At 43.1% G+C, this 15,871-nt stretch overlaps 1 protein-coding gene across 3 annotated transcripts in view; it reads right to left on the bottom strand.

Annotated features, from left to right (window-relative positions):
- SEC24C (SEC24 homolog C, COPII coat complex component) overlaps positions 1–15,871 on the bottom strand; it is a 1,750,167-nt gene that overhangs the window by 148,817 nt on the left and 1,585,479 nt on the right. For all 3 annotated transcript variants that reach the window (XM_069610689.1, XM_069610688.1, XM_069610687.1), the window contains one exon: positions 6,251–6,430. In XM_069610689.1, the coding sequence (XP_069466790.1) occupies positions 6,251–6,430 (180 nt within the window). The remainder of the gene's footprint in view (positions 1–6,250; positions 6,431–15,871) is intronic.

A 15,871-nucleotide genomic window follows, 5' to 3' on the forward strand; every position in this document is an offset into this window, starting at 1 on the left:
AGACTGGATTCCGTGCCAAATCTTCCACATCCCACAATATTCTGGCACTGGTCTCTTCAGTAGAATACTCAAAAAAAAATAAAAAAAAAAAAATAAATAATAAAAAAAAAATCGAGGAGATGGCGGTATATTGTGCTTTTATTGATTTTAGTGCCGCCTTCAACACAGTTCCGAAGGATGGACTTTGAGCTAAACTGGTTGCACAGAACATTCCTTCTGGCCTACTGAAGATGCTAATGCTTCTTCATGAGGACACAAGTGTAAAGGTCCAATTAGATGGGCTGGGAAAATTATCCTCTGCCATTCCTTCGAACTGAGGGGTGAAACAAGGGTGTATTCTCGCAGCCACACTTTCTAATCTTTATTTGGCAGACTTGAACGACACCTTTGCCGATGTCTTTCATTGCTCTGTTAAGGCTGGTACGGAATTGTTAGGTTGGTTAGCCTACGCTGATGAACTGGCACTACTGGACCATGCACCCAAGGACCTTCAGGCATACGTGCACTAGGGGTATACGCAGCCCAGAATGGACTCACTGTGAATATAGCAATATAGAAAAAGCAAGGTAATGATTTTCCCTGCCAATAAGAGAGTGAAAACATGTCCTGCAGAGTCTCTGAATGGGATGGAACTTGAGAATGTTTCATGCTATAAATATCTCAGCATTTTTATTGATAACTCGCTTAAGTGGAATACTCACTGGCAAGAAACCAAATCTAAGTGTATGATTATGGCTAACATAATGAGTACATTCATAGGTAGGAATGGGGGCTTTTCAGCCCAGACTGATTGTTGTACACTGCAAAAATAGTGGCTGTTCTCGGTTACGGAATAGAAATATGGGGCCATGCTTATGGCTCGTAGATTATAAGATTTGAGGCTAAACTTCTACGTAAACTATTCTGTCTCCCATCTGCCCTGACAATTGAATTCTTATATCTGAAATTCGAACTGACAGGGATTGCATCAATATTTACTCAGAGATCATTTATGTGCTAGGTAAACTTGACTAAGTTATATAATGGCACTATGATGGTGAAATACATTGAGGCCTTTCTCCATTTGGAGAACTGTACCAAGTTGGGTACTATTGGCAGAATTACAACCTTGTACAACAAGTGGCGGTCTGTACTGGACTGCACCGCTAGGCCTACCTCTGTGCATGCCATTAAACGTAATCTGAAGTTGAAGTTGGGCAGCCATAGCTATGAAAACCACATTGTGCAGCTAGCTTGAAAGTCCAACAGTGGTCCTTTTATCACTTATAGACAAGTTCACACTAGTGTTCCATCTTATATTGTGGCATTTCACAGCAATAATGTGAAAGACAATATCTTCTTTTAAAAGGTAACAACTGTGATGTACTGGAAGTCAAAAGTTGCCACTTGGGTATTCCCCGTGCCAATCGCATGTGTAGACTATGTGGAGAGGATGTCATTGAATCACTGGAACACTTTTTTTTAACCTGCGACAGGCTCAGTATACTAAAATACAAATATTTGAAAATGTACAATAATCAAATTGACGGTGCTGATTCAGCGTGTTTATGGGCTGGATTTATGGAAGGAAATGTTATTAATCTTATCTATTATCTCGCAAATTTTACTGGAAATGGAAAGAAATATTATGGCTTATTTGAATTTGGGAAGATAACTTTTATTGTCGTTTTTAGTCAGGTTCTAAATTGGTCTTAATTAATTTTATCATGGCTACGTTAGACGCCTACAATCCATAACATGGTCGCCCTCAAGGACTCGACTAAGTGCAGCACCCTGGTCAATGGCACAACCCTTCCAGTGCTATACAATGGCTATCACAAGCGATTCTCAGGTGCAAAGACTACAATCTGTGCAATACAGTGATTACCCTCACAAAATCCTCCTGAGAACAAAACCCACGTCGCGCTCCATTACAGAGTTTGGCTCTGCCTTTCCCTGCTCGCCAAATAGGGTAGTGCCTCAGAATCGGTCTACAGGGCTGATTCTGAAAATCTATTAGACGATAGGGGTGCGTTTAGCATCTTTATGGATTTGTCTCTACCCTTCTGGATCAAACACTTACACTGCTTTGCTCCACTCTCACTATGGCACCACTTGCTGCCCAAATGGAATATTCCAGATCCTGTCTGACGCATGGGGACACTTTGACATGAGGATTCTCACAGAAGAAGAGTAAATTACTTACCCCAGGTAACTTCTTTCAGATAAATGTTCCTTCGATAGATTTGGCATCGTCCGCTGAATCAGGAAAAAAGAAAAATCCCAGTATGGGGCGCAGCGCGAATCCAGCATCAGGATTCCTCAACAAGATCGCTCATCGAAACAAGACAGAATGTCTGTCTGCCATATATATACACACCAAGCATCACACCCTGTGACCTCAGTTTTCCCTTTTTCCCCTATGCTCAGCCGCGTTAGGGAACTTCAAGGGAACTCAACCAGGATGAGAAGTAATCTGTGGGAGGAAAATACATCAGAAAGAACATTACCTGGGGTAATTCGTGTTTCAATGATTTGTGTTCTCCCACAGAGTCTTCATCTGAAATAGACTCCCCTAGCAGTAATTAATTACAAGAGGTTGGTGAGAGGGAGACCTGAGAGAAACTGGCTACACTAGGACAGTTTACAGAACAGCTCTGACAAATTGGGAGTCCTGACCAGAAAATGGGCCCAAACAATACTGTTTTGTAAAGGAATTGGCTTAAATTGAATTGCAGTAAGACCGAGGTCCTGGTGGTGGGTACCTCATCCCCACTTCTCTTTTGGACCTCGCAATTCTGGCCATTGAGCCTTGACCCTCTACCTCTCCCAGTTCAATAGGTCCGTAATCTAGGTGTTAAAATCTCTGCCTCCCTGTCTCTTGACAACCAGGTTGCTAATGTATGTAGTGCTGGTCACTTTAAACTCTGCATTCTGCGGAAAGTCTTGCCCTTTATTTCTGCTGAATGCCAGGCTCCGGTAGTGGCAGCCTTGGTTCTCAGCACTCTTGATTATTGCAATTCTCTTTATTTGGCCCAGCCTCATCTGATCCAAAGGCTTCAATTGTTGCAAAACGCTGCCGTCCGCTCCGTACTCCGCCCCCCCTTTGGATCCCACATCTCTCCGCTGCTCAAGAAATTACCCTGGCTTCCTGTGGCCAGCCGGATCCTGTTTAAATCATTGTGTCTGGTGCATCGCGCCTTTTATGGCTTGGGTGCTGAGTATCTCCTAGCAAAGTTTACTCATTACACTCCTGCTCGTTTGCTGCACTCCCAATCTGCGTGTCTTCTCATTGCCCCCCGTTATCGTCTGTCTCGTATGGGAGCGGTGGCGGCTGCTAGTGCCTGGAATAAGCTGCCTATTGCCCTCCGTGCACTCACTTTTCGCTGGCTGCTGAAAACTACTCTATTTTAGGCCGTTTCTCTCCTTTGGTGTTTCACCGCTCTGTTCTTTGATTCCTCTTCAATAGCTAGCGCCAAGATGCCTCTGGGTGTGCGTGCGCTCTACCAACGTCACATAACATAACATAACAATGCAATGTCAAACGAGTCACAGCATGGCAAATGTCCAGTCGAGGACTGGCACCACATCCTCCCTATGAATAACAGAAGAAGCAGCTAGCCTCCTGGTTGAATGGACGCTAAGGCCTTTGTGGACCTTCTATCCCACCGAGAGTAGAACTATGAAATGTAGGGCATGATCAAATAAAAAATGGTGATCTTGCATAAACGCTCTGGTCCTAGCCATATAGGAGCTGAAGGTTCTTTTAGGGTAGAGTCTGTGAAACCTCTTCTCTCTATTTAAAAGGTAACGGGAGCATAGAACATTGGAGGCTGCATTATTTGAGATGTATTAAATTCTGAAACAACCGTAGGAAAAAGGTATCTTGGGATTCCTGGAAAAGGTGATATAAGGAGGCTTGCAAGAAAAGGGTATCTGGACTTTGCATCTAATACCTTTCCATCTGATGCATTTGCATCGAAAAAATATAAGTGCATGTTTTTTGGGGTTAAAGGGTTAATTTTTATTGTGGTGGGTTTTAAAGGGTTAAAGATGGGGGATTGGGAGGGGGGGGCTCCTCACTCAAAAAAGAACAAAAAATGCATTTGATGCATATTTTTTGATACAAAAAAATTCGATGTAAATGCATTCGATGTAAAAAATTCCATGCAAAGTCCATAAACCCAAGCAAAGGCATGCATCTCCTCCCCTTCTTACTGATGTCAGTGCCACCAGTTAGATTGCTTTTTAAGTTAGAAAGCGCAGGGCACTTGGCTGGAGGATCCATACAAAATTACCCACATGTGGGTGAACTTAGAAAAAGCAGCAGTTAGCATAATGATGAACCTTCAGAAAAGGTCAGAAGATACCCCTATAAGGAGTCTGCACTGCAGGACAGGACGGTGGTGGTTCCCACAGAGATGCAGCAGAAAAGACCAGCTTCAACAGTTCAGCGATGGAGCAAGCACCTTTGACAGCAGAAACAACGTGGTCCTGTCTCCAGAAATGGAGCAGTGCCCTCACGTCTGGTGATAAACTGCCCCAGAATATCAGTACAGCACACAATAAGCAGCAAAGCAGGAGGATCCAACTATTCCCACTGGATCAGGGGGGAAAATTCGCCATATTTAGTTCCAAACTAATCATGGTGGAGTACAGCTTTTCATCCAGAGGGGTCAGGAGTTCAGTGACAGAGCACCCAATATGGATCATCAGTGCAATCATCCTCTGTTTGATACATGGAAGGAATTCAGGGCGCATGACTGATGAATGGCTGAGGGCCTCTACAATTATAAATATTTACAGGGGTTGGGGCTCACTAGTCTTCCAATCACGAGCCATGCACTTTCGAAACATATGCCATTGCCCAATCAGGGGAGGCCAGCCTTACTCCTGTTTCACAGTTATGCGCGTGCAACACTCACATACGCACAAACATACAAACATACACACACACATACATACATACAAATACCCTATGCCCCCACACACAGCCACAAAGAGGTGGATTAAGGTATCTAACAGACCCTCAACCAGCTAGAACTTGTACCACGCAATTATGGAAGCCAATTTAAGTTCCGAGTCAGAGCTCACTTAGGCAACTGGACAAAGATGGCTGACCTAACCAAGAATAACACACAAAGTCCTCAAACTAGTTGCCAAGTCACAGGGCTTCAAAAAGGCCATGCAGCTATGTTGTCCTGCTCCAGGAGAAAAAGGCTACAATTGCAGTAACAGGTTTACACTGCACTGCAGCCTTGTAATAATAAAGAACTCGCACAAGGAAAACTCTGTGAGAAATCGGGGCACCTCCTGGCCTAATAGCAATATGTATTACAAAGGGGAACATCAAAAGATGAGATGCAATCTCAGTGATAATTTGGTAAAGGCATTCATGTTTACATGTCAGGACACAAACAACCAACAAAAAGACTAGGGGGCTACCAAAGTGAATCAAAAATGATGTTCTGGCTGGGCAGTTATAGTATTTTGTTTACCACACACTGCTGAAATCTGCATGGTCTCTTGGTGCTTTGAGATCTGTAAGAAAAGCGTTTGGATAGTAGGACCAGGCGGAACACGGTATAATTTGTTGTGGGGCAAACATTCTGTGATGGGGAACAATACAGTGATTTGGGATGAATTGAGCAGCTTTGAAGCCAGGCACATGCAACAAATGGCAGCACACAAAAAGCCATTATGAAATGGCAGCTGTACATTTAGGAAAATCTCACTTGAGAAAGGTCAAAATAGTTGCATTGCCAAAACAGTCTAACCAGCATACTACAGCAGACCAGCACACAAAGAACAGCAGATAAATAAGTAAGCTAAGTTCTTAGGTGTTCCTTCACTGGCAATAGTGGTTACATTGGGTTTAGTGGAACCATGAAGCACTTCATGGGGCTAATTCTGAGCAAAGCACAAACATTTCCAGTGCCTCTTATTTGCTATCTTTTTAAAGGGTTCTGATTCTCAGGCACATCAGAGGATTCAACAGTGTTGAGCCAATAGCTCAAGAGTAGGAGTATCTATTGCATAGTGGAAAAAGCAGATTACGTCTACTTTTATATCATCTTTTCACTAATTTAAAGTCCAGAGATACCAGAGGGGGGGAAAAGCATTTGTAATGCAATCTAATTTGAGGACACTGTCAGCTAAATAATATGTGCTGCCAGGCTGGAAATGTGGACAGAGTTAGATAGTGCATAAAGATACAGTTTGGAGCCAAAGTCTTGTGATCTAAAAGTGCTAGTCACACAGATGTACTTACCAAGGGAATTAGTCTAGGATAGAAGAAAACGTTTGTTTCAGCAACATCCATGGAGGAGATTATCTGGCGAACGTAAGAGCGGTCATCAGTACCAACATCTGCTGCAGGTTGTAGAACATCGCTCTTCAAAACACAGTTTAAGTAGACTGGGATCAGCTTCATGCATTCAGGCAGGATAAGCTATTGGAAGACCATAGGAAAACACAACGTAAAACATCATATTGTTAAAAATGATATGACAGCTTGGCAAATGCATAAAACTGCATTATAAAGATCACGTTGTTTTGATGTAAGCTTTTATGCTCACACTAAAGTTAAAGCTGTGCAACTGATGATGGAAATCTCAAACAAATAGTTTCCATGCTGGAAGCTTGAATTTGTCATACCAGTTGATGCACGTCAACTGCATGAAAAGCTCTGTAAGAAGGTGCAGTCACATATCACCATAGATTATCAAGCTGTTTCATGTACCATGTACTTTTAATTAAGATCTCCAATGCTCCTTAGCCTCAAATAATTTTAATTTGTTGTGCATCTTTACTAATCGTACTGCAAGCTTTATTTTGTATCTAAAGGCATGGCTGGCAGCTGCATGCAGATATCAACAGACCACAAGCCCCACCCATGTATCAAAACCTCAAGTACAAAATAACAAAAGATTTGACTATGTTTAGTGTTTGATTATGCGCCCAAGTTTCCCAGTCTGTTTTTCCACATGCCTATTCAGAATGGTTCTCTAATCCAAAAATCAACTTTTAATAATTAATAAAGCAACAAAAACACACACTAAAAAGTTGACATTCCATGCAAAAAAAGAAAAATTATCAACACTAAACAAACAAAGGGGATACAGAGGCTGCCCCTGTACTTGCATCCTCACATAGGGTCAAAAACATTTACAGAAAAATAACAGTGTAAAGTCTTAAGGAAGCCATATATTAGCAAAGTGAGTGGTATAGAAAACGGGCAAGAGGTACAGATATTAAAAGAAGAAAAAGAATGGTGAGATCAGAACATGGCTAGAGTACACAACTAGATTGAAAAGTGGCAGAAGGAAAGTGTAAAAGTAAGAAGGGAGACAGAAAGACTGAGAATAAAGATAGAGAACGGGCAGGGAGGGAAGGGTGAAAGAAAGAAGAGACAGTTTAACACTTTCAAAAAACATGGAGAAACTAGATATCAGGGAAAGGACTGGATGCGAAAAAAGTCAATAAAATAAAGACCTTTACAATAAGCCAATTAAGGTATGCTTTTAGAACTGCTTATGGCAAGGCATAAGAAACTATTAGATATGTGTTTTTGCAAGTACTGGCATTTACACTGCACACAAGGAACTAGACACTTCTCGGCATCAGAGGGCGAGCAGTGACGACCCTTACACACAGTCCAGAATGGGGAAATTCTATCCAAATCGCATTTCAAAAGAATAGGTTTCTGCAATGTTTGCTTTGAGTTTTCTCAACATTGATTTGCTTCAACTGGATGGTGCTAGGGGTGATATGATATGGCATACCAGTTGATAACGTACCCAATGCAAAATTAAGATTTTTACAAGACCTTCATTTTCCATTTAAAATGACCCACTGTTAAAATGGATTGCTAAACTCTGACCTGGTTGGCAGAAGTTTAGGATGCCACGCTAGGTTAGTGGAACAGGGGAACCTTCTGGACAAGCCAGGCCAATCACGGTAGCTTGGCAGACGGTCAAGGCTAAGTCTCAGGAGGGATGAGAGTGATAGGAAGCCCATAATGAGCACACACAGTAAAACTCCACAGAATACGCTTAGATAGGTCTATATAAAAAATATATACATTTATTATAGACCTTAATAATTAAACACAAATAAACCACAGTAATATAAAAAGTTACCACACACACCTTTCACTATTTAACGTATAATGCAGTAAAGGGGAAAACACAGCCACAACCTGCAGCAGAAGGATAGGTTAACACACAAATAGCACTAGGCAGTTCTTTCGAATTGATCCCTTACTTAAGCAGTCCAGCCCTACTAAGTGGAGAGCCTTATGTAATAAATAAATTATACTGCAAAGTACAGTAGTGCATTGCAAACATGCAGTCGTGCGTAATGAGAGAAAGTGAGTCCTCTAAAGGCAGCTGAAGCAGTTCAGGAAGGGGCTTGAGGTGATGAGGAACAGTGTCCTACTATTCGAAAACGGTCTACCCTGGCAGGTAGAGCAACTTTCAGGTTTTGGGAATAGCTAGGCAGCGAAGTCTAGCCCAGCTAAGGCGAGTATCTTTTCAGGGATTCTTGTGCGTAAACAATGGCTGTGCCAGGGGGCCACATGTAAGTGATGCAAGTACTCTCCACACAGTCTGGGCCAAACTTTGCCAGTCTAGGCCAGGTCGCTTGTAGGTTCAGTTCCTGAAGTTACACATCGCTCCGGCTCTCAGCAGTTGCGGGACAGGAGATCGTCCGTGTCGGGACAATAATCTTTTCTCAACTCTCGATGAAGAAAAGAGGACATTTCCAGTGCAGCATGTCTCGGGGCACAGGGGGGCAGGTAAGCAAGGCTCCTACAACAACCATCACCACAGCAGGGCGACACAGGGACTGCAAATGCTTGTGGCATGGCACACTCTCTAAATTCGTGACTCAAAGGAGCTAGGACTACGAAATTTGGTGGGAGAGGGTCCAGGACCACAAGTTGGCGATTCCTCAAGTCTCGAGTATTAACTCGGGACAGTGGCGCTCCTAGGCGATACCCCGGGTTCGAGCTGGTCAGTTCAATGGATGGCCCAGGAACACTTCTATTGGACAGTAATCGGGAGGTGCCGAAAGTAGTTATTCCCACTACTCCAAAGGGTCGAAAGCGCCCTTGCAGGCCTTCAGTGATCGATGCAAAAACAGGGGTCCGATGGGACAACAGCAGGCTCAGGGTGCCAAACCTTCCAGCATGCTCCGATGGTTCCACACGTCTGCTTTAGCGTTTCAGGATACTTGGCTCCTTCTGTAGTTTGGTGTAACTTCAGGTGATCGACCTTGAATGGATGCAGAGCCCCCTTCTCTTATCAGAGATTTCTTTCGCACTCAAATCTGGGATACCCAATCGAAGATCTGTTCTCATTCATGCATGCATGCATGCATGCCAGACGTGGACCAATCACGGTCCACGGTGGTCACAGTCATTCAGACATACCAGACATATTGGCAACAGTAGTGTGGATTGGGACCAGACAGCCCCAATACTCTTCTTGAGCACTAGCACACGTGACCTGCAGAAGCCAGCGAAAGTTGTGGTTTTCATGGAAGCCTGCATGCCCAAATAAGGAATTCCCAGGTCTGGTCAACCTGGGGGAAGGCACAGGGACAACATGGCCAAAGGCCAGAACAAAGGACTTTGTGGCAAGGCCATTTTCTGACTGGCCTCAGTCTTGAGCCAAATGCGATAAACACGATGTGGTTCATTAAAAAGAAGTAAAAATACTATAAAAGTAAACTTCTGCCACCAGTTCATCCTTGGCATACATGTACAATCACCAAAAAATCCTTACAGCATGTCTAGGGGCCATAAAACAAAAGGACCCCTATGTACGGTACTGTAAGGTACTTGGCACATAGATAAAAAGTTACCAGGAAATGGCAATATAGTCAAAGACTAAGGGACACATAGTTTCCCAGTACTGACAGTCTGAAGGACGTGCCAGTTACCCCATTGCAGATGAGCAAAAGCCCAGAGGAGCTCCGCTGAAGGCTCTGCTCCACTGGAAAAAGCCAGGTTAGGTTAGACAAACAAAAGCAAAAAGTGTGGGTGTGGGAGGGGGGTCCATATTTGGATAATTGGAGGGAAAATTGCAACTAAGGGAAATCTTTCCTAACACCCACTCAAGGTGTTAGTACAGTTTTTCTGAAGTCCAACTAAGGGCTTAGTAAAACCATTCAACTAATGCAGTACAAGACTCCACTCTTAGTATAAGGCTTTACCACCTGAGTTCAGGGTAGCGTAGGCAGAGCATCCAGGCTTATCTTAGAAGGGAGAGAGTGCTGTAGAATCAGTACAAATGAAATTGTAATACAAATGATCCAAAGTAACACAAACACTATGTATGTAAAAATACATGATTTATTTAAATACAAATAGGCCCAGATAAATCTAGGGGTAAATAAGTACTTACACATTATATGTAATCACAATTATAAAAACACAACACTATACTTAAAAGGTACACCGACCAAAGTGTAAACCTTATTTGGAACACCTAACAGTTGTTCTAGGGAAGTCAAAACCTTTTAATACACATTCAGTATAGGTCACAACTATTCTTGGGGAGTAAAAACCAATGGTTGGTTTGTTTGTTTATTTATTTGGTAATGCGCACCAAACCCTTAGGTAGCTGGGCGCAACAGGTACAAGGATACTTAAAGCTTAGTTACATAATGGAATAGGTACAGTAAAAGCAGGAGGAGAAATGCAGTTAGAAGCAGTGATAAGGTAGTCAGTTACAAAAATAGGCAGATACATAGGTGTATACTTTCACATTTACATTCAGTGATGCAAGGGCAGTAGACCCTACCAGTTGTACAGTGACTCTCAATACACATCACATAATGAGTCAACTGGACAATATACTTTGTGAATAGTGGAACACTTATTCCAGGTATAGTAAAAACATACAACTACTTTTGTGATAACACACAGTTATACTAGGTGAGTAAAACCTAAGGATATAATATTCAATTACAGGTGATTTTGCGATCAGTGAAACACAGATTGAGATAAGCAGTAACTATTGTAGCTTATTTTTGGCTGGCACACAGCTAACTCAAGGTAAGTAAAAGCCATATACCTTTTTAATCTCACAATGAAGTCTAGGTTAGATTTTTACCAGCTATACAAGTAATGCATGTATGACTTATAAGGGCCTGCTAGAACCCACATACTCTTCTTGTGTCTGTCTACAACAGTACACGGAAAGCAAACCCTAATGTTACACTTTACTGAATGACTCAGTTATTCTAGGTAGGCAACAACCTAATATAGACTTATTCTGGACAGGCTAACAGCAAGTCAGGGGAAGCAAGACCCGGTTGGGAGGAACACTCCTACAATTATCCTAGAAGGAATAATCTGTTGAAACCAACACATTACTTTTGGGAAGAGGTACAACTTAATCACAGGTGAATAATATACCTTCACATCTACTTTCTATTAGAATGGCAAAACGGTTTCTAGGGAAAGAAAGATGTTAACAATACTATTATGAATAGTGCATCACACGTCCAAGATAAGTCAAAACTTCTGTAACTGTTCACTCTTAGAGCTACAGTTACCAAATAACTCTTTTACAAGTAAGTAACTTTTAAACACTTATTCTCTTTTCTAGGCAAAAGGTCCAATCCCTTAAATGTCTTTCCCTGGTTCTTGGAGCATGAGTGTTCTCAGTGGCAGAAGGGGGGTCACTAGGATCTAGTAACCAACTGACAGTGTCAGAATTGGTTCTTAAGTAGCACAAGTAAGAGGTCCTTAGGAAGACTGGGCAAACAGGCTAGTACTTTACTTTGCGAGTTAGAAGAGGGTCCAGGGGCTTCACAGACTACAACCTAGCAGGATTCTAGCAGTGGGACTGGGTGCACTGGACGAGAGACCTCCCAATCACAGAAAACACCCCACAGCTACACAGAAATCCCAAGAGATGCAAGTTAAGTACATACCCAAGCCATTACAGTGCCTCATCATTGAAGAAGATTTTGCAGCAGGACGACTTCATTATCTGCAGCCAAAAACCCAGTCAGTGGATTCCTTGTCGTGTTGACTGAAAACAGGACCTTGGAAGGGACTTTGTAGCAGGGATCAGTGGAGAAGGCTCCAGACAAGTTTTTCCTCGCGGATGAATGCGGTTCTGCTGATTTGGTGCCTTTTCAAGGAGCACAGAAGACAGAAAATCTCGGTTGTAGTCTCGTTGTTACAAAGGTCCAGCACTCTGGCGATGGGACTTTTCAGACTCGATTCGTGTCTCTAGAGATCCACCAGGATGCCCACGAAGTTTCAGCGAGATTCGGAATTCAGAAGACCGTGCACCACACAGTGGCTTGAGGTCCCAAGGTATTGCAGGAACACAAGGTTGCAGCAGCGCGTTGGATGGCTCCAAACGCAGGTATTCTTCAGTCTAGCGTGTCTCACCAGGCTCTGGGTCGGGGTCGTCGTTATCAGAGTCCCCAGGTCGATTGGAAGGAAGAGCTACAGCAGGCTCCGGCTACATAGCAGGCTCTCCGGTCGCCAGAAATTGTCTCAGCCGCTTTTCCTTCATCCTCTTCGGTTTCAGGTCCAGTGGTTGACTTGTCTTCAGCTTCCAGGTTCGCAGTATTACACAGGAACTACAGCACAACTTCTGCATTCTCTCCCTGCATTTTACCAGAAGGGGCGGTCTGGTTTTCCAATCAAGACAACCCCCCCCCCCCCACCCACTGGGGTTTGTCCCCATTCAGGCAAGGAGGAAGACATAAGGCTGTGGAGTTTCGGACTCCTCCCTCGCTTCCTGCCTTTACAGACAGACTGGAGCTTGGGCAGGGAGTCCAGGGGACTCCTGACGAAGATAAAAATGACACAAAGGAATTTACCGCCCTGTATGTCAGGGGAAGGAACAAGAAAGGACAAGAAACACTAAAATGGCGAAAAAAGAAGACAGGGGCATTTTGGTCAAATGAGTACACTTAGGTGCCTTTACTGCAGCTGTGAACACACCCCACGGTAAAGGTGCACAAAATTAATACAAGGTATCACTGCCACCAGCCATTGAAGGTATGCTTGCCCCTGTAACAGAATTGTTACAGTTTTAGTGTGAAAGGGGATACATTGTATCTCCCCAGTCCTCCACATAAGGTGGGGTGTTCTGGCTTCACAGAATAAAATGTAAAAGGGATCCAAATATCCTTTCTGCCCTTCGGAACTGTAGTTCTCTCAAGGTTAGCAAACGAAAGTTAAAAGGGGAACCCCTAGGGCAACCCAGCAGCAACAGGCACTTCTTGCCAATAAGTTGTTAAAGAGGATAACTATAAAAATACACTACAGAGAGTCCAAAAAAAATGACACCTATAAAAAAAGAGTAAAAGATTCTGTCCGTGTGGAAAAAGGTTCCCACCCACAGAGGTATTAAGGAAAAATATCCCACTAGTAAAGCAAAAAGTTCTGAGGTTGACCCAGGTCAGGAAGATTTACCATTTCTATGAAAATCTTACCTAACACAAGGTACTGGCCTTACCATGTGGCAGGACCGTTCCAAAAAGGTTCTTATGGCTCAAGCAGACACGTCTGAAGGAGCTCTGTTTATTAAATTAATGCTAGCGAGTACCACATGTGATTTTGACTTACAAGGGATCCTTTCAGTCAGTCAACAGCATTTTATTCCAGTTATAGCAGCCCTCACATAAGATTTTTATGGCCCTGTATATGCCAGTTGTAATAGTCTTCTCTGTCGTTTACAGTAGCTCCTGTAAGGATAGATCTATAAATTATACGAACAGTGATAGCTTCCTTTTTGTATAATGTGATATGCAACTCAGTGCAACTGATGGAGCAGACCTAGTATAATGACTTCTGTCTCATCAGCATTGAGCTGTAACCAACTGCTATTCATCCAAGGATTTTGTCTAGGTAGACAACTGGAGTATGTTTCATTAGGATTATTGTATAAATATAAACCTGGGTGCCACGCATGCAGAGACCCTAACCAGTAAGGTGGTAAGTAGAGGAAACTTCAATCGATGACACCTCAAAGGAGACAATCAATGGGGAGGAACACTGAATATTTTTACTTGTGCTCAAGAAGAGAAAAAAGAAATCTCAAAAGGTCACAAAGCTTCTGGCAGAGCAGTGTATGGTAGCAAATGTAGTAGAATAGCCTAGTCAGATGTATGACTGAAGTTGAGGTTAAAAGAATAACATCCCCAACATGAAACAAGGGCACGATCTGTTCAATAATGGAAGTGCAAACCAAAGATCTGAGTGAAATGCAGTCATTGCTAGCTACAATACGTTGAATTCCAAGATCACGTTGCAACCTACATTATTTGCAATAATGTTTCATATTGCACAAAGTCTAGGGATAGACCTAAAACCAGCAATCACTGTTTGATCTAGGGGCAGCTTTCCTTTGTAGTCTAAAGTATTTTTATTCAAAGTACACATTAAGATTAAGTTGGACATACAACAGAACACATAGCATTTTTTAAATTCTATAAACAAGGCTCCCAAACGGTGGACCAGCTCTGGACCAAAGAAAGTGATGTGAGGACCCGCGAGAGTGCTGAAGGACTTGCAACAACACTCGCACTAGGATCTTGAGGGAGTTGCTCCGACCATACCCACAGCCGACACAAACAGCATTATTTAATTCCTTGGGACTTGATGAAAATTGCAGCCTTTCAAGGTGGTTTTTCAAAATCAGCTCTGGTGGGAAGAGTTTGGGAGGCCACCCTCTTATGGTGAACAGGAAACCCAATAAAAGTGAAGTAGCAGAGCAATCAAGGCTTAGTCTCAGGAAGGGTGTGAGAGTGGTCTAGAGCTAAAATGAGTCCACACAGAGCAACACCTGGAATGCCATTTAGAAAGCCAGTATATAAAAATACAATTATTTATTAGGCCTTTAGTTTGCACACTGAGCATGTAAAAATCACAGGTAAGTATTGTCACAGAAAGGCTTACAACACATATACCCTTAGGAGAAATAGAATTGCATATGAATCAATTTCCAGCGCAATGCAGGTGAGTAGTCTGATGAATAGAAAAATAGGCAGAACTCTTTAGAAACAACAGAAACAGCTTCCCTAATTCTTATAAAGCCCAACACTAAGATGGTTTGGGGCCTTGTGCCCAAAAGCCACAAGTTCCAAAGCATGTGCTTCTTCATGTAAGTTCTTATGGGAATAGTAGGGCTAGTGGTTATGCTTAGAGTTCCAAAGGTAGACAAGATGTCAAGTAAAGTTCAGGTAAGTTTTCAACTCAATCCAACACACTAGTATAGGCCTAGGGAAGGATCATTATCCCAGGTTCCATCACCAAAAGCCAGGTAAGAAGGAGAGTGGTAGCAGAAACAGGTATGTCAACTTACCAACCCCCCCCCCCTTGAATCAGATTCTTCCAAAGACCACTGCAGGTGTTCCATAATCAGTTGGGTACCCCAATGTTCTGTGCTTAGTCATGTCGAGAAGGCCCAGGGGTTGTGGGTGCTGAGGTCACATTTTAAGTGTCAGTATTTAGTTTGGTGGCTGGGTGGGTGGTTCGCAGTGCACATGAATATGCTGCAGTCAGCGTCCTGTAGAAAACCCACATGTAGAAAGATGACTTCTGTGGTGCAGACCCCCTGGGGATACCTCAGAGTATTAAATAAAGAGTGTTGCAACAGGAGTCACCGCGGTTAGGCAGTGACGCGCGATCTTCAGGTGGCAAACACAGGAGCACGCTCAGCACAGCAACCCTTAGAGTGACAGGGCTGGAAATGCAGGAGAAGGCAACTTGTGGGACAAGCTGAAGATCTGCAAAGTTCCAAGGCTCTCCTCTGAATGACGACGGCTGCAACGAGGTAGCCAAAGAGCCGGTCAGTCCACCGGTTAGTCCAGGGGCCCTTTAAGAAGGTACAGATCCTTAAGCAGGGGTCAAAGC

This window comes from Ambystoma mexicanum, chromosome 8, assembly GCF_040938575.1.
Source record: "Ambystoma mexicanum isolate Mex_15411 chromosome 8, UKY_AmexF1_1, whole genome shotgun sequence".
NCBI classification, from domain to species: domain Eukaryota; kingdom Metazoa; phylum Chordata; class Amphibia; order Caudata; family Ambystomatidae; genus Ambystoma; species Ambystoma mexicanum.